This window comes from Pelophylax lessonae (genome assembly GCF_965119305.1).
Source record: "Pelophylax lessonae genome assembly, chromosome: 4".
NCBI lineage: Eukaryota > Metazoa > Chordata > Amphibia > Anura > Ranidae > Pelophylax > Pelophylax lessonae.
The window spans coordinates 498003037-498022608 of record NC_138771.1 but is presented as its reverse complement, the minus strand read 5'-3'; the positions used below and the strand labels follow the sequence as shown (position 1 = coordinate 498022608).

At 49.3% G+C, this 19572-nt stretch overlaps 1 protein-coding gene across 1 annotated transcript in view; it reads right to left on the bottom strand.

Moving 5' to 3' along the window:
* RAD52 (RAD52 homolog, DNA repair protein) overlaps positions 1 to 19572 on the bottom strand; it is a 343169-nt gene that overhangs the window by 9048 nt on the left and 314549 nt on the right. The window contains exon 10 of the mRNA XM_082255747.1: positions 12418 to 12636. Within this exon, the coding sequence (XP_082111873.1) occupies positions 12418 to 12636 (219 nt within the window). The remainder of the gene's footprint in view (positions 1 to 12417; positions 12637 to 19572) is intronic.

Sequence of the window (19572 nt, the reverse complement as noted above, 5' to 3'; positions counted from 1 at the left end):
CCTCTCTGGCGTGGCTCGAGGTACAGGTAGTATTTCTGAAAATACTACCTTAGAGGTCCTACTCCTCAATTTAGCGTTTAAGTCCCTGAAATCGTTTTTTTAGGACTCTCCATCCCCCTCTGACTTTGTCATTGATACCCACGTGTAACATGGAAAAAGAATAAGGTGCGCTTAATATGAAGCGTGTACTAACTAAAGTACACTCTAAAGATGTGTAAATATTCACAAAAATAAACACAAATAAATAACCAGATGTGACATGTACAATGCAAGACTTCCAAATAAAGTTCCAAAAACTGGTGCAGATAAATATTCTTACTTAGTGTTGAAGCGCTCATAAACCAAGGCGCAGATGCTGAATACACAGATCTCTCATATCACCAAAATATGAAGGAGGAAGAGGTACCCTTATCAACTGACAGTTTGAGCACGCATGAAAGATGTCATGAACCCATGGGATACAGCAAGGAATCTTCAAACCAAAATCCTTCACCCAGTGCAAGAAATGTAAATGGACTCTTACCAGATGTCACATGAACAATCGCTTGGATGAAGGGTTGAAGATGGACGTCTAGAATCCCCCGCTGTCCAGGAATTGGTGTTCCTTAAACGATCCTGCCTCTTTATATTGAGCATAGGGACCTCTTCCTTAGAATAGCCTCCCAAAGGTGCCCGCAGGATAGCTCCCCATATGACAAGAAAATATAAGCTGGCAATAGTGCATTATCTTCTTGATAAGGAATTTATTAAAGGAATCACATTTACATGAATGGAAAAAATTTGGACAGGTGACAGATGTTCGCGGACCCTCTGCAGCGCAGTCTGCAAGTAGTGATAGCGCGGCTTCTCCACCCGACAAGTTTCCCCTTACGAAGGCGTCCACTGGGATTGGAGTGACCCCCTCCAATCCCAGTGGACGCCTTCTTAAGGGGCGTCGGGTGGAGAAGCCACGCTATCACTACTTGCGGACCGCGCTGCAGAGCGGCCGCGAACATCTGTCACCTGTCCAAATTTTTTCCATTCATGTAAGTGTGATTCCTTATCAAAAATCTGCTCTCCGAACTTACTTCGCCTGGAATACTTGGGTATCATTCTAGGCACAGCCTAAGTGTTTCTTCCAGAAAAACTGGTCTCTTTCAGATTCAATGTTTAGGCCTTCAAGGTCAAAGAGACATCTCTCAGAGAATCTTCATAACAGTTGTGGACCTCAGGGTGGCTCCCTTCAAGGCGGTCTCATTCACCAAATTTCATTCAAGGCCTCTCCAACATAACATCTTGTTAGCATGGAACAAACTCACTCCCTGTCTTGACCTCCAATGCCTCTATCCAGCCAAGCAAGAAATTTCCTAGCTTGGTGGATGTCGAATCCAGCCTTGATAGGGAGGTTGTTTCTACTATACCAGTTGAAGATAACAGATGCTAGCCTCTCTGTCTGGCAGGCTGGGGGGAAATGTTCCAGTTCCACACAGTTCAGAGATCATGTTAACCACTTACCGCATACTAACGTACCCGTACGTCGGGTAACTTTGCGGGGTTATACCGGACTGGGATGATGCCTATAGCTAGAGGCATCATCCCGGCACCGTGGTTTGAAGCCGACGGTCGGCTTTCCATCGGTAACGACCGATGCGGCTCGGGAGCCGCTCGATCGTTACCCAGGTGAGCGGGAGGGGACGTCCCCCTCCTCCCGCCGCCTTCCGTGGCTTTGCTCGGGTCTCCCGTCCCACCGGGAGCCCTGAGCACCCAGCCGGGACATCCGCCTGCTGGATGGAGTCCCGATGAATGCCGGAAACGGCATCGATCGGGTCTCCGATGACGTAACCCGGAGGCGGCGTCCATGACGTCACTTCCGGGTTACTTAGTGGAGGGGTCTAGGGTCTTTTAGACCCTCGATCCCTCCATAAAGTGTACCTGTCACTATATATTGGTGTCACAAGGGATGTTTACATTGCTTGTGACAGCAATAAAAGTGATCAGATTTTTTTTTTTAAAAAAACCTGTAATAAAGTTAAAAAAAAAGAAAAAATAAATAGGAAAAAAAAAAAATTTAGCCGCCCCCGTCACCGTTAGCTCGCGCACAAAATAAAACGTATACGCAAGTCGAGCCGCAAATGAAATCGCTGTTCAAACCACACATGTGAGGTATCGCCGCGATCGCCAGAGCGTGGGCAATAATTAAAAAAAAAGAGCTACACTCTAACTCTAAACTGGTAACCGTTAAATAAATTTAAAACGTCACCGATTGAGATCTCTATTGACCGTAGTTTGTCGCCATCCCTGGGGGGGGGCGCAATTTTAAACCGTAACATGTTGGGTATCTATGCATCGCATACTAGCTTATTACTAAATACTTACCTTAGAACGAAGCCCTGACACGGTCGCCAGGACACCGCTGAGGCAGCTGACATCTTCCCTCCGCGTCTCTTCCAGGTTCAGCGGCTCCACCGCTGTGGGTGGCCGGAGCTGCGATGACATCACTCCCACGCATGCGCGCGGGAGTTCACTTTCCGGCAAGGAGGTCTGAAGGTCTGCCTGACCTTCAGAGCGCATGCGCCACTGGTGTCAACGGCTGCATGCAGGGCGGATATCTCCTAAACTGTGCAGGTTTAAGAGATATTAATTTTACCTACAGGTAAGTCTTATTATAGGCTTACCTGTAGGTTAAAGTTAAAAAGCGGAGTATATTACTGCTTTAAGTACTCTTAAGGGACACATTTCAGCCATGTCCATTCTTTTCCAAAAAACGAAGAAAAAAAAAAAAAAAAACCTGGCTTTGCGTTCCCTTTTAACAACTTTATTCAAGGTGTTTCTGAGATTAAACCACCCTTACAACATCCTGTCCTTCTTTGGGACCCCAATTTGATACCCACTGAACCCATCACAGAAATCCCTTTGGATTATCTCTTCTGCAAGATCACCTTTTTGGTTGCTTTCACATCATCAGACATGTCTCTAAAGTATTCTCTCTCTTGTTAGGAGCCATTTCTCATAAGGAAAAAGTAGACTTGCACCCCAAATTCTCCTTCCTTTATAAGGTAGTGTCAGCCTTCCCCCTCAACAAAAACATAGTCCTTCTTTCCTTCTGCCCTCTTCCCTAGGCACCCAGACACCTCCTGAACAAGTATGATGCCACACCACTAGGTCAGTAGGAGTTTCCTGGGCATGCCAACATCGAGCCCAGCTTACAAGTGCTACCAGGTGGACATCCAATCCTCGGTAGATGCAGCTTATGACGGTAAGATTCTAGCAGCAGCACTGAGTTGGATCAATTGACTCTTGTTATTGTTGGGCCTGTTGGCACATTTCTGTTTTCCTCGTTGCCCACCCTTTTCATAAAATTGCTTGGAGACATAACCGGGTCTATAAACATCGAGGCTATGCCCTGTATTGTATGCTTAAGATAAAAGGAATTTTGACTTACCTGTAAATTCACTACCTTTGAGTACAATACAGTACACAGGACACCCTCTCCTCTGTTCTTGTGTTACTCTGCTTTATTTCCAAAAGAAAATTAAGACTCATGGAGTGGGGTAGGGTTACAGGGGGAAACCCAGGGGCATGTCCTCAAACGCTTTGCCATTGTCCAATCATGAATATCAAGCCTGTGCCCTATACTGTACTCGGATATCGAATTTACAGGTAAATAAAAATTCCTTTTTATTTACCTGATCCTTCGCTAGCCCTGATGACGGCCCCCAATGCTCTAGCAGTTCCTAAGGAACCAGATAAAATTTGCTCACTGGGTGGCAAAAATCAATCTGTCTCTCCTGAAAATTTTTCAGCCAAACAGAAGCTGCATTTAAATCAGTGAAGTAACCTTTCAAAATACAAGAGCCGCAGTGGGAGATAGATTCCTCCGTGCATGCTATGCAATGCGGACTAATTATTTATTTCCATTCAGTTCACAGGATGAAAAAAAAATATATACTATATGTACGGTAATGTGCAAAAGTTTAGGTCTGGTGTGAAAAAATGTTGTAAACTAAGACTGCTTAAAAAAATATATGATTTAATTGTTGATTTTTATCAATTTACAAAATGCAAAGTAAGCCAGCAGAAGAAAATTGAATTTTTGACTTACCGTAAAATCCATTTCTTTGGTGTTTATTGATGGACACAGCTCCTCATCTTCTTGACTACGCGGGTTATGCTGCCCCCTACAGGAGTAGGACAATAGGCAGGAAAAACTTGACTACGCCTATGGGGCAGTCCCAGGGGATATACTCCCACTCTCTGGTATAGGTACTCAGTTTTGTTACAAGCAGTGTGAGAAGAAAAAACCCAAACTCCATAGAGGGGTAGGTGCTGTGTCCATCAATGAACATCAGAGAAATGGATTTTATGGTTAGTCAAAAATCCCATTTTCTCTTTCATTCATTGACGGACACAGCTCCTCATGTTCTTGACTACATGGGACGTCCCAAAGCAGTGTCAAACATGAGGGGTGGGAACACCAAGAAAAAAATACTTCCCAAGGCTAAACATAGCCAACCAGGTAAACATGGAGCTCAACTATAAAAACAACTGGAGCTCACCTGAAAAACATTAAAACACCGTCAAAGAGAACAAAGCCTGCAAAACCTTGCGGCCGAAGGAAGCATCCGTAGATGCCAACACATCCACCTTATAAAACTGTGAAAGTGTGCAGACGCCCAGGTAGCCGCCTTGCAAACCTGCATCACTGACGCCCCATTACGGAAGGACCAGGAGGCACTAAGCGCTCTTAACAGGGAAAGGAAGAACCTGACCCTTAATGGAATAAGCCTGAACCACAGTCTCTCTGATCCATCTGGAAATGGTCGCAGCAGAAGCAGCCAACCCTTTGCAAGGTCCATCCGTGAGGACAAATAGTGAGTCTGACTTCCTAAAAGACTCTGTAGCTGCCAGATACACCCTGATTTTCCGAACCACATCCAGGGAATGTAAGGCTATTTTCTTAGGATGTTAGGCCTGCAACATAGGTAAGGCAACACAATGTCGTCATTCAAAAGATAATCAGATGACCTTTGGAAGGAACGACGGACAGGGACGAAGAACCACCTTATCTCTGTGAACCACCAGGCAAGGTGAACGACAAGACAATACCGCCAGCTCCGACACCCTGCAAGCAGGAGTAATAGCCACCAAAAAGGCCACCTTCTGGGACAACGTAAGCAGGGGAACCTCCCGAATATTTTTGAAGGGAAGTTTCTGGAGAACAGAGAACACCAAATCGAGGTCGCATGGCGGCAATGAAGACCGCACTGGAGGCGCGAAGTGTCAAACTCCCTGGATAAAGGTATGCACCATGGAATGTTTGGCCAATGGATGTTGAAACAAAACCGACAAGGCCAAAACCTGGCCCTTGATGGTACTCAATGCCAGGCGCTGCTCTGCCCCCCTGTTGGAGGAAAGCCAAGATCCGAGACACCGAAAAAGAGCGAAGGATAACCCAAAGAGACTCGCACCACGCAATGTACGTCTTCACCGTATGATGGTAGATCTTCCTAGAGGCAGATTTTCTAGCATTTCACAGTGTAGGAATCACTGATTCAGACAAACTTCTATCCTTCAGCACCTGGCTTTTAACAGCCATGCCGTTAAAGCCAGCGTTTGAAAAGCAGGATGGGAGATTGGCCCTTGGGACCGCAGATCTTCCCTAAGAGGAAGTCTACAAGGAGCATTGGTGACCAGCCGTACCAGATCGGAGTACCAGGACCGGGGAGGCCAGTCTGGAGCCACTAGAATAACCAGGATCCCTTCTGCCTTGATCCTGCACAGGAGTCTTGGCAGAAGTTTGAGAGGGGGGAAGGTGTAAATCAGAAGATACTAACTCCAAGAAGCCACTAATGTGTCTGGCGTCGGCCAGAGGATTCCAAGACCGTGCCACAAATCTGTACCTTCCTGTTGAGATGAGAGGCCAACAGGTTCACCTCGGGGGTACAACTGATGAAACACCTCCAGATGAAGTGACTATTCCCCCTGGTTCAACGCCTGTTGACTAAGGTAATCCGCTTGCCAATTTTCCACCCCTGGAATGTGTACAACAGAGAGGGCTGGAACTAATTGTTCTGCCCACCTTAGAACACCAGCTACTTCCGGAGCCGCCAGGACCCTTCTTTTGCCCCCTTGGTGATTGACATAAGCCACGGCTGTGGCACTATCCAATTGAATTCGTACCGGACACCCCTGAAGACAAATTGTCCAATGATCCAGACAAAGCCTGATTGCTCGGAGTTCCAGTACATTGATCGGTAGTCTGGACTCTGGAAAATGTCCAGACCTCCCTGAGCACAATCTGTGTCGAGGACACCTCCCCACAGGCTGGCATCCATGGTAACAACTGTCTGGAAAAGGGGGAGAAGGATGTTACCTGTAAAAGTGCCGGAGAATGAAGCCACCAGATCAGAGACCCTCTCGTACCCCGGCTTAACAGGATCAGATTGTTTAGAGACTGTGGATTCTTGTCCCATTTCACTAGATTCTCTTTTTGCAGAGATCTCGTGTGGAACTGTGCAAACGTAACCACCTCAGAAGGTAGACACCTTCAGGCCCAGCACCCGCTTGCAAGCCCGGAGGGATGAGCGTCTGCTGGACAACAGAAGTTTAATTGCCTCCTGCAATTTCTGGAGTTTTTTCAGAACAAGATACACTCTGGCTGAGACCGAGGCCGAGCTCAGAGTCACAACTAGATAGTCTAGTTTTGTGGACGGAACCATAGCAGACTTCTGAAGATTCCAACCCTCAGAGTTCGCAGGGTAATCTCCAAGTTGTCCCTCAGAGCAGCCGGCTCACAAAAGATCATCCAGGTACCCCTGTTCCTGCGATCCCCCGCTGACGCAACAATGATAGCACTGGGGCCAACATGTTTGTGAAGAACCGAGGAGCGAAAGGGAGACCAAAGGATAACGCCACAAACTGATAATGCTCCTCACCCACGGCAAAGTGGAGGAAGCGCTGGTGACTGGCACATATTGGAATGTGAAGGTAGGCGTCCTTGATGTCGATAGAAGCAATAAAATCCCTGAGGTAGGGATGCCACTACCTTGCGAATGGACTCCATTCAGAACTTCTGTACCCGCTCAAAGCAGTTTAGCACCTTGAGGTCCAAAATTGGACGTACCTTGGCTTCCTTCCTGGAAACTGGAAACAGGGTTGAGTAAAACCTCTGAAAACTTTCCTAAGTTGGAACCGGGACAATTACCCTTTGAAGTAACAAGTCTTGCACTGCCCCAGAGAGACCCCGTAAGCAATCTGGGGACAAGTGCCAGTTGGAAGGGAAGACCCATTCTGGAGGATCAGATCAAAACTCGATCTTGTATCTAGACCGAATGACTGAGACAGGGTTCATACACATTTTCACCAACAAAATTCCATGACTTTTCCATGACTTCACGTAAATATTCATGACCTAATGTTTCATTAAATGTCTATGTATACATGTTAAATAAGAAGAAAATCCATGTTACACCCAGCATATTTTTACTAAAATAAATGACAATCTTTGTAGTGTACAGTACCTCTGCAGTTAGGGTTTAGTTTCTGGATACAGCGTGACTCAAAATGGTCCCTTGTTTTACAGTGGATGAGATGGAAACACCGCTGCCACAGCTGGGAGCTGGTGTCACGTCAGGCGCACAGGGTTAAAAAGCCAGCGCACAGGGTTAAAAAGCCAGCGATTGGATTGGAAGCTGTCAAGCACGCAGCTGCAGACTGGTGCTTTAGCGTGGCTAGACAGCGCTGCCTCTCCCATGTTCGAAATGTCAAACGTTTTACGACAAACACTGTACATTTAGCAGACATGATACAGGAGGTGGTCAGAGGCTGCGGACATGATACAGGAGGTGGTCAGAGGCTGCGGACATGATACAGGAGGTGGTCAGAGGCTGCGGACAGGATACAGGAGGTAGTCAGAGGCTGCGGACATGATACAAGAGAAGGTCAGAGATTGCAGACATGATAGAAGATAGAAGAGCACAGGGGAAGCAGAGAGCACTGGAGGAGCTGAAGGGCACGGGGGGGGTACTGGGGAGAATTAAGGGGGGGTTTGGAAAGCATTGCAGGGGGGTTGGAAGGCGCGGGGGGGGCATGGAAAACCAGGGGGATGGAGAGCACAGGGGGAGAGGGGGGGGGGACTGGAGAGCACTGTCTAGGGGAACTGGAAATCACTGAGGGGAGAGCTAGGGAGCTGGAGAGCACTGGGGGAGCCAGAAAGCATGGGGGGGAGAGAGATGAAAAGCACTGTGGGGAGCTGAAGAGCACCAGGGGGGGCTTAAGGGCACTGGGGGGACCAAGAGCACTGGGAGGGGGGGGGCTAAAGAACACGGGGGGGCTAAAGAACACGGGGGGGCTAAAGAACACAGGGGGGGGGGGTTAAGGAGCACTGAGGGGGGGGCATTTTTACATTCAGCGTATAGCACTGGTACAGGTAGGTGTCCTTCCGGGTCCGCAGTTTGCCCTTACTGTCAGTCACTGGCCAGCAGCAGCAGCAGCCGAGGAGATGACCCAATCAGGCAGCGGGGAGGGCCGGCCGTGGTTTGCCTGGAGACACTGACTGGCTAGCAGCAGCAGTGAATGAGGCAGCGGAAGCGTCGCTGGAGGGCGGGCCGGCCGCATGAACGTGAAGACACGGGGGTGCGGTAACCGAAACTGTTACCGCCCCCTTCCGCGCCATCATCACGTTCATGCGGCCGGCCCGCCCTCCAGTGACACTTCCGCTGCCTCATTGGTTGATAATCTCCCGGCTGTTATTGCTGCTGCTAGCCAGTCAGTGTCTCCAGGCAAACCGCGGCCGACCCTCCCCGCTGCCTGATTGGGTCATCTCTACGGCTGCTGCTGGCCAATGACAGCACGCGCATACCGCGGACTCGGAAGGACACTAATACAGCGAAATGTAAATACAGTATGTGGCAATATAATTATAAAATAATTATGCATCCGCTCCCCGCTCCTCCACAGTAATTTAATTCCATGACTTTTCCAAAACTGTTTCCTAATTTTCCATGACCTTTCCAGGCCTGGAAAGTGTCATCTAAAACTTCCAAAACTTTTCCAGGATTTCCAGGACCGTATGAACCCTGCTGAGACCCTGAGGGACAAAAAGGCCTCTTATGAGCTGAGAAGAATGGCCCACGTCTACAGCGGGGCTCCTTGCCCTTGGTAGCCTGCGGAAGAAGAGTACTTTTCCCCCCTGTGAGACTCTCAATAATGTCATTCAAGGAAGCTCCAAACAGGCGATCTCCTACAAAGGAGAGATCAGATAAGGCCTTCTTAGGAGTCTGGTCCGCAGATCAGCATTTCAGCCAGATAATACGCCGAAGGACCACTGCTGATACAGACAGCCTAAAAATCAAAGGAGTCGCATCTAAAGAGGCATCACAAATAAACTGTAGTACCTGAACAAACTGATCCGCCAGCTCCGCAAAGGCAGGGGGAACCGGTTTCCCCTTCAGGTCCTGGTGTAAAGTTTCGCCCACTCGGTCAGAGTTTGCGACACCAGGGCAATAGTAAATACCAGCCTAAGTGCCGAATCAGCCACAGTGAACATATGGTGGGCCAGAGCCTCTGCCCTCCTGTCAGGCTGATCTTTAAAGGCCAGGGACTCCTCAACTGGAATTAGGGTAGCTTTATTTAACCTGGAAACTAGAGAGTCCACTACAGGTGGGACCGTCCACTTTTTAAGCAGGAAATCCTCATAAGGATACCGTATAGCAAAACGCTTAGGGACCACAAGAGTGCGTTTTGGACAACCCCACTGTTTTGTGACAATGTTATCAAAGTAAGCGGGAAAGGGGAACACCCTCACCGCTTTGGAGGGCCTGTGGGTGCCAAAAGGGACCGGCGCCTCCGACACAGCATCCTCAAGTTTTAAAGTTTCACGCACTGACACAATAAGTGCATAGAACAGCGCCTTTTCATGCCTGGCTAGAGGAGCAGAGGAATCATCCTCACTATCTGAGCACTCAGGGTGCGTGGACGCAGATCCAGTAGGGTGACTCACGTTCACGGCGGCCGAATCCGAATTAGGATCTGATGAGACAGAGGAGGCAGGGGAGCGCTATATACTAAGCTCGATCCCGCAAAAGGGACGCCGACTAAGGGCCCAGGAATAAACCACCTACTGGACCCCGCAAAAACACAAGGGGGTCCCCTCCAAGCCCCTTCATAGAGGCCCACATAATAGGAAATAGCCCCCTTGAAAAGGGGGCCGCCCACCGTGACGCAGACACACAGGCAGGGTACCCTAATGGTCCTGCAACGCTAAAAAAAGGGCAGATGCCCTACACAATAATGGTGCCATGGCTGCCATCAAAAAATAAACCACCCCCATAGCGCCACCCCTTCCAAGGGAGGCACCAAGATGGCTGCATGGCCAAGTAGGCCACAACCGCGGCCTAAACTTTTGTGGAGGCCCAGCCTCAAGTGCACGGATCCAAGCCAGGAAGATGCCCAAAGGAAGAGCAAGGGCTTCAGCTAACTCTACTGTGGCCGCCGCCCCCCCCCCCCAACAGAGGCACCCGACGTGGCCGCATGGCCTAGTAGGTCGCGGCCTAGATTTTTGTGGACGTCCAGCCGCTTGGGCGCGAGCCCCAGCTGAGCCGACTACCCTGGGGCAGCGGAGATGCCCAAACGGAGGGTAGTGGCTGGAGCTGCCCACATAGCTCCTGACCAGTAGTCTGCAAAGCCACGGCCTAAACTTTTGGCCGGATCCAGCCACGTGAGGCACGGACCCACGGGTACTAAACCATCTGCTCCTCCAGCCCAACAACTGCAGCAGGGAGCCCAGAGGACATCCAACCTCCGGTGTGGCTCAAACAAGCCCCCCTTAAGAGCACGTGACAAAAGTCAGCCCATAACCTCACCCGGGGGGAGGGGGGAAGACCCACAGTGACCCCCCCCCCAAAAATTTTAGAGGGGCTGGGGGGAAGGAGGGGAACCTGGGGTGTCCCAATGTCCCGGGGCCCATGTCCACCCCAAAACCCTCCAGGGAAAGAGGGGGGACAGCTACTTACCATACCAGGAAACAGGGTGGGCACCACTCAAGACAGACCACCTCTCTATCGGAATGGAGGGGCTGTCGGCTAGGAGGAACGCTGCGTTTTAGGCCGAGGCCAGGTTGTTTGCGCCCTCGCGATGTGTTTTACTCACAGGCCAGTCCCCGTCCATGTCGGGGCCAACCTTGCATGGAGCTGAGGCCTGCACGCGCTCGCTGGCCAGACTGGGGGGACCCTCTGAATCTAGTTTATCCAGTCCATCGCCCAGTCCGGCAGTTGATTATGGATTTTCACAGGAAAAAAATAACAAAGATAGGAAAAAAGTTAAATTTAAAAGAAAAAAAAATTGCCAGGATAAGAGATACCAGCAAGGAACTAGATCCTTGTTCATGAATAGGCAGACACAAACTTAGTGTCTATAGCTGAGAGTGGGAGTATACCCCCTGGGACTGCCCCATAGGCGTAGCCAAGCTTTTTCCTGCCTAGTGTCCTACTCCTGTAGGGGGCAGTATAACCCAATGGTCAGAAAGATAAGGAGCTGTGTCCGTCAATGAACGAAAGAGAAATTAGAATTTGTTGTACTATGGGCTTTAAATGCCAGTCAATGTACTGGCCCATCCTGGCTGTGAAAGACTCAATCTTATTTACTATGGGCCTTTAAGGGGGATTTATTTTATCTTTATGCATGTTTGGTACAATGTAAAGGATTGGTACCCTACATGAGGCTGGTAGCTTCCTTAGCACTTAAAGTTTTCTTCCTCTTGCATCTCACCACCACTTTCTCCAATAATTTTTTTGTATGTTATTGTGGTATTTCCTGTTAGTGTTTGGTAAGTATCTATATCACTAAGTAATATTGTTACCTCATTGTTTTAAGCTTCTTTTGATAAACCCACAATTCCCTCATTCTTATCTGCTGGTTGCACCACAATTTATTTTTTTTTTATTCAAGACTCCCAATTCCTTTCTTTATTTCACTAGGATCCATCCCTTTCTTTACATTAATGTTATCCAAATCTTCTAGAACCATCTTCCTGAATACGTTAATGTGTGATGTGGATCATGTGTTGAAGGTGAGGGCACTACTTACACTGAGGTGGAGTACTCGTGATTGGAGTGCCGCCATGAAGTTGTAGTAACATAGTTGACCAACAAGGGAATAATCTTTGATTATTATCAGGATTGTTAAACTATATTTGAGCACATATATGACTATATACCTGAGTAGAGTCCTTGAGGAGAGTGTCCAGGTTTATTTTAAGGATTGCTGTAGCACTGTAATTAAGTGGCGACTTTCACATAAGTATATTATTTATCTGTGTGATATTCGTTATATTATGTTTTAATACACAAACGTAGGTTGAGATATAGTCAGTTATATGCATTAACAGTGTGGCACCATTGTGGTTTATTCATTTTTGTCAGGAATACACATTTATATTACCTGCTTTTTGCTGTGCTGTCAGGTTTCCGTGCGATTGGTTCCAAGAGGTCTGTCGCATAGGCTGCCGCTGGTTAGCTGAGCGCTGAGGAGTCTTGCTGCGTGTCATCATCTGATGATGCCCAAGGGGCGTGGCCAAGGAGGGAGCAGACTGGGCGCCACCATTAGAGCAATTTTCCACTTCTACAGCATCCAGTGGGATATCCCAGAGCTCAGGGTCGTCTGTAGCCAAACACCGGACAAGATAACTAGATACCACACCAAACACTGCACAAATTTTGTTGTGTATAAAAGCGTGCAAGGACAAATTTTATTTTCTAATTCAGACAATCAGTATCTGCCTTTCACTAGGAATCCTGGGCTGCATAGACCATTCTCTGGTCCCAATCGGGAAGGACGCCTAGTCGGTGTATGTGTTGCGAGCAGGTGTGTTACCCCCCACAGAGCTTTCTAATTTGTTCCAGAATTAGTACCTATACCATCATCAAGTACAACTTCTACTGATATTAAATTTTATTGGGCTGAAAAAAAATTCCAGGATTTCAGGCCTGGACTGTATATAGGGACTTTCCTTCTGTTCAGGTTGTCACCAAGGTCTATACCCTCCTGCCACTAACCTCTGCCTTTACTACTTATGTCAAGTAGCAGGGCCACTGTGTTTGTGGCAATAGACTTAAATGGAAGGGGCGTTTAAGAAACGGAGATGAGCAGCGATCCTGCTGATCCCAGCTCATCTCGGATCATTATCGATTTATGAAACAGAGATGATTGCGGGAGAAAATGTTCTCTGCTGATCATCTCCGCACAAGGAGAATCTGTTATTGACTGAAACAGAAACGGCCAGTTTATGAAGCTGCGATCTCCGCACTTCACTGGCGATCTGTGCCAGAATTCACACTCCCAGATTCACCATCCTGGAGGTGGTGAATCGGGGAGAGAAGACAGAATAAGGGGGGGACTGAGGGGGAAGAAGGAAGATTACGGACTTCCTTCTTCCTCGATCAGACCCCCCAACACAGTAAACATGTCCCCCTGCCATATTTATGTGTGTGTATATAAATATATATATATATATATATATATATATATATATATATATATACACACACACACATATATGTATATATAATGTGTGTTTAATATATATATATATATATATATATATATATATATATATATATATAATGTATGTGTATACAGTGTATATATATATATATTTATATAGGGGGACTAACTATTTTATTAACATTAGTGGGGATCGAATGCACGTGTACTCAGCAGTAACTGCTTAATAAACGTGCACCAGTGATTTTCTCGTACTGTAATCTCGCTTTGTCTCACCAGATTACAGGCGGCCCATTCACTTGTACACAGATCTCGGCCGCTCTTCTGTTCTCCCTGTGAGAACTGAAGATCTCCACTTCATAAACAGGGTGCCAGAGGAGATAATTTTCATCGGAGAACTGCCGAGAAGTGAACTGAGAAAAAAATTCTCAGTTTCATACACGTACACCTTAGTGTTGACTTGGACAGCAGTGGAGATGTGGTGTACAGTCTGAGCCTGTAATACCCAGGGAAGCAGTGGCCAGTACACCAGCACTGGGTTACCACTGGGCTTTTTTTTTTCCCTTACTATATCTGTTAGTTTGTGCTTTTGCTAATAAATAATCTTTCTTCATAAGACACAATTCGCATAGATGCGAATTAGATGCCTTTTGAACTGCATCTAATTCGCATGACATGAGAACCAAACCGGCTTTCTATGAAGCCAATTCAAATATATGTGATGCACGGTAGTGCAAATTCACTGTGAATTTAAAAAGAGTTCAGTGGGTTTTCTGAGCACTGCGGTGCGATTCAGATAAAAATTCCAGGCTCATTGCCTTCTATGAAGACGCATCTGAATCGCACATCATCAGTTTTGAACACAAATTCAATAAGAGAAAAAAATGTGCTGGGTGTCCCCCCCCCCCCCCTAAATCTATACCAGACCCTTAGGACTGATATGGATTTTATGGGGAACCCCTACACCAAACTAAAAAAAAGATGGCGTATCCCCCCCCCAAATTTATATCAGACCCTTATCCGATCATGTAGCTTGGCAGACCAGGAAAGGCCTCCTGAACTATACCAGGCTACATGCCCTCAACATGGGGGGGTGCTTTGGGGCACAGGGCCCCCCCCCCCAGATTCCACAGCCCCCCCTATATGAATGAGGAAGGGGTACCCCTACTTATTCACCATAAAAAGTGTCATAGAAGAAATAAAAACACCGTTTTTGACAATTTCTTTATTTAAAAAAACAGTGCTCCACCCCCCCCCAGTGTAAATCCAGCGCCAATCACGGCGAACGCTGCCCTGAAAAAAAAAAAAAAAAAAACTCTGCACCCGTCGCCTGCCAGTTCTTAAATAGGGGTGGGGCCACAAAGCAACATCACCGGGTGGCCCCGCTACTTAGCTATTTAAGTACTGTCAGCCGGCGGAACGGGCAGATAGCAGAAGCCAGTGACAGGTGTGGAGGTTTTTTTTTTAATAAAGGTATTGTCAAAAAACGGAATTTTTGCAAAATCTTACCTGTAAAACTCCTTTCTCTGAGTCCTCCGGCAGTCGCCGCCTCCTCTAAGTCATCACTATTGGGTATTGTCATCTGCTCCGCAGGAGTAGCTAGGCATATAGACTTAGTTAAAAACAAAAGGCATTTGCATGTATACATGTATACACCCCTGGGGGCTGTCCCATCTGGTCAATACTCCCCTGCAGTGTCCACTCCCAACTCAGTTTGGTAGCATAGCAGTAAGAACAAGAACCCCATAGAGGGGCGGCGACTGTCGGAGGACTCAGAGAAAGGAATTTTACAGGTAAGATTTTACAAAAATTCAGTTTTCTCTTATGTCCTCCGACAGTCGCCGCCTCCTCTAAGTCATCACTATTGGGATGTCCTAAAGCAGTATAGACATGAGGGGTGGGAGACGCAAGCGTAGAAGAGGCAACGCCGTACCCAAATCAGAGAAAGGAACCTTACATACACTGTAAGAGAACCCACTGGGCAACAGAAAAAAACCCAATGCTCAACAGGAGCAACCGCCCAGAAAAGCAAACACCAACAGCCAGGGACCCACAAAAAAACAAGGGTCCTTCATGTCACAGCCGCACTGAGAACTTTGCGGCCAAAGGAAGCATCAGCTGATGCCAGAACGTCTACTTTGTAGAATTTTGAGAAAGTGTGCACCGACGACCAAGTCGCAGCCTTGCACACCTGGGCCACCGAGGCCCTATGCCAACAAGCCCAGGACGTACTCACAGATCTAGTAGAGTGCGCCTTAACAGGGAAGGGTGGAACCCGTTCCTTCAAAGCATAAGCCTGTTCAATGGTCTGTCTGATCCATTTGGCAATAGTTGCTGCGGACGCAGCCATGCCCTTCCGAGATCCCTCAGGAAGAACAAACAGGGAATCCGTTTTACGAAAGGATTCAGTGGACGACAGGTAAACCCTGATCACCCGAACAAAATCCAAAGAATGCAAGGCAATCTCCTTCGGATGCTTAGGCTTCGTGCAAAGCGAAGGCAGAACAATTTCCTCATTAAGGTGAAATTCAGTGACCACCTTGGGAAGAAAAGACGGAAGTGTCCTCAACACCACCTTATCCCTATGGATCACCAAGTAAGGGGAGCGGCAAGACAACGCCGCCAGCTCCGACACCCTGCGAGCCGAAGTGATCGCCACCAAAAAGGCGACCTTCTTTGACAGCAGAGGCAAAGAGATCTCCCTAATATTCTCAAAGGGAGCACGCTGTAACACGGACAGAACCAAGTTTAAGTCCCATGGATAAAGGTGCGGACCAAAGAATTAGACGCCACCGGGCGTTGGAAAAGGATAGCCAGGGCAGACACCTGACCCTTTATTGTGGCCAGCGCTAATCTCTGATCCACTCCAGACTGGAGGAAAGCCAACACTCTTGACACCGAGTACGAGTGAGGGGAAAACCCCCTGGACTCACACCAGGCAAAATAAGCCTTCCAAGTACGGTAATAGATCTTACCAGAAGAGGATTTCCTAGCCTTGATCAGCGTAGGGATAACCTCAGGGGAGAGACCCTTGTCCCTCAGGACCTGGGTCTCAGCAGCCAGGCCGTTAAAGCCAGCGACTGTAAAGCAGGATGGAAGATCGGTCCTTGAGACAGAAGATCTTCCCGCATGGGCAGTCGCCACGGAGGTGCCACTGCCAGGTGAACCACGTCGGCGTACCAGGACCGGCGAGGCCAGTCCGGCGCTACCAGAATCACCAGGTGCGGCTCCGAGGCTAGTCTGCGGAGGAACCTGGACAGCAACTGAATCGGAGGAAAGGCATACATCAGACGATACTGATGCCAAGGGGCCACTAACGCATCCGAGGCGTCCGCCAACGGATCATGCGTTCTTGCCATGAACCTTCCCACCTTTCGATTTAGCCGAGACGCGAACAGATCCACGTCCGGGGATCCCCACTTCGCACACAGCATTTGGAAGACCACCGGGTGTAAGGACCATTCTCCCTGGTCCAGGGCCTGGCGACTCAGGTAGTCCGCCTGCCAATTTTCCACACCCGGAATGTGAACTGCTGAGATTGCCGGGACATGAATCTCGGCCCAAGCCAGAATGTCGGACACCTCCCGGGCCGCCTGAGCACTCCTGGTGCCCCCTTGGTGGTTGATGTAAGCCACCGCGGTAGCATTGTCAGTCTGAACCCAGACAGGACGACCCCGTAGACGGTCCGACCACTGAAGGCAGAGCTTGATCGCTCGCAATTCCAGGACGTTGATCGGAAGGGAGGACTCCTCCTCCGACCAAGTGCCCTGGGCAGACAGGGTGACCAGGACCCCACCCCAGCCCAACAGGCTGGCATCCGTGGTGATCACCGTCCAAACCAACGGACGGAACGACTTGCCCCCCGTTACCGAAGGGGACTGGAGCCACCACAGAAGAGCCAATCTTGTCTGACGACTCAAGGAGATATGCAGATCCAGGGACTGAGCCTGTCCATCCCAGTTGGCCAGGATCTCCGCTTGGAGAGCCCGCGTGTGGAACTAAGCAAAGGGTATCGCCTCGAAGGTCGACACCATTAACCCCAGGACCCGCATACAGGTCCTGAGTGACGATGCTGGAACGTCCCTAAGGGACCCGATCTCGTCCCGCAATGCTCGGAGCTTGTCCTCCGGCAGGAACACCTTCGCCTGAGCAGAGTCCAGAATAATTCCCAGGTAGGGAAGACGAACCGAAGGGGACAACAATGACTTCTGAATGTTGATGGTCCATCCGAACTCCTGAAGCATCCGGACCGTGATGGACAGATCGCGCACCAGGTCGTGACTGACACTCGATCTGACGAGGAGTTCGTCCAGATACCCCAAGATCGCAATGCCCTGAGCCCTCAGTAGGCCCAGAACCGGCGCCAGAACCTTGGTAAAGACCCTGGGAGCCGAAGAGAGACCGAAAGGTAACGCCACAAACTGGTAATGGTCTTCCGCGACGGCAAAACGAAGGTACCGCTGATGACCCTCGAAGATGGGGACATGCAGGTACGCATCCTTGAGGTCTATTGAAGCCAGGAACTCTCCTGGGCTCAGAGAAGCCACCGATCGGAGAGACTCCATACGGAATTTCCAAACTCTCACAAAGCGGTTCAGGGCTTTCAGGTCCAGGATTGGACGCACCTTGCCCTCCTTTCTGGGCACAGTGAACAGATTGGAATAAAAGCCCCGAAACCTGTCCTGGTGAGGCGCCGGGACGATCACCCCCTGAGCAAGGAGGTCCTGAACCGTACGGTGCAAGTCCTGAAGACGCCCCGGAGGTAAATGAAGATTCGAGGGGAAGAATCTGTCCGCTGGCCGGGAAAGAAACTTGATCTTTTATCCCGACCGAACGATTTCCTGAACCCACCTGTCCGAAATCTGGAGCAGCCAAGGTTGAAGGAAACCGCGCAAACGTCCCCCCACCCCAGAGACGGGTGAGGGCGCGCCTTCAGGCAGAAGTGGACTGGCTCGTCGTAGCGGTATTGCCTGACTTCTGCTTACCCGCCCAGGGCTTCTTCTGTCCGCCCTGGGACTTGAAGGGCTTGCCCTTGGACTGGTTCCGAAAGGCACGAAAGGAACCCTGACTGGATCTAGGCGCAGAACTCCTCTTGCCCCGGAAGGGCTTGTGCTTCGGGTTCTGGGGCAGCATAGTACTCTTGCCCCCCGTGACGCCTTTTACCAGGGTATCCAACGCCTCGCCAAAAAGGCGAGAGCCAGCATAGGGAAAATCCGCAACCGTTTTCCGCGAAGACTGGTCAGCCGACCAGCTCTTCAGCCATATTAGGCGTCGATTAAGCACCGCGACACTAGAGAGGCCTCATTCAAGGCCGCATCACACAGATACATGATTCCCTGGTGGATCTGGTCCACCATTTGCAGCCGGGCAGGCGGGACACCATCAGTCACTAGGTTGTCCCTAAGCACCTTAGACCAGTCAGCAACTGCCTGCGCCACTAATACGGACGCGAAAACCAGTTTGAGCAGAGAGCCCGCCACCGTATAGGAATGGCGGGCCAAAGACTCCAAACGCCGGTCCGTAGGGTCCCGGAAAACCGGGGAATCCTCCGTAGGAACCAAGGTAGCCTTATTCAACGCTGCGACCGTGTGATCCACCTGTGGCGGTACACACCAGCGCGATTCCGTAGCCGGTGCAAAGGGATAAAGCAATTTGAACCTACTAGGCACCACGAACGGACGCTTTAACGTGCACCATACTTCATTAACAGTGTAATGAAACTCAGCGGGACAGGGAAAAAACCTGTGCCGACTTGCGGGTCCTGTGTGTCCCAAAAGAAGACACAACGCCCGGAGGACTGGGCTCATCCTCCAAATGTAAAGTGTCCTTTACAGAAATAATTAATTCATCCATGGTCGCCCATTCCTCGGGCGACCCCGGAGAGGAGGTATCAACCCCCTCTACCTCCGCCTCCCCCTCAGACCCCTGCAGGTCCAAGGATGAGCGGGACCCTGAAAAGGGCACGCTCGCAGCAGCAGCAGCCATATCACCATCTGAATCAGAGGAGAAGGATAATCTGGGCCTCTTACGAGCAGCACGTTCAGCCATCAACATTTCCATATTTGACACCAAAGTTGCCACTACCGCGGCCAA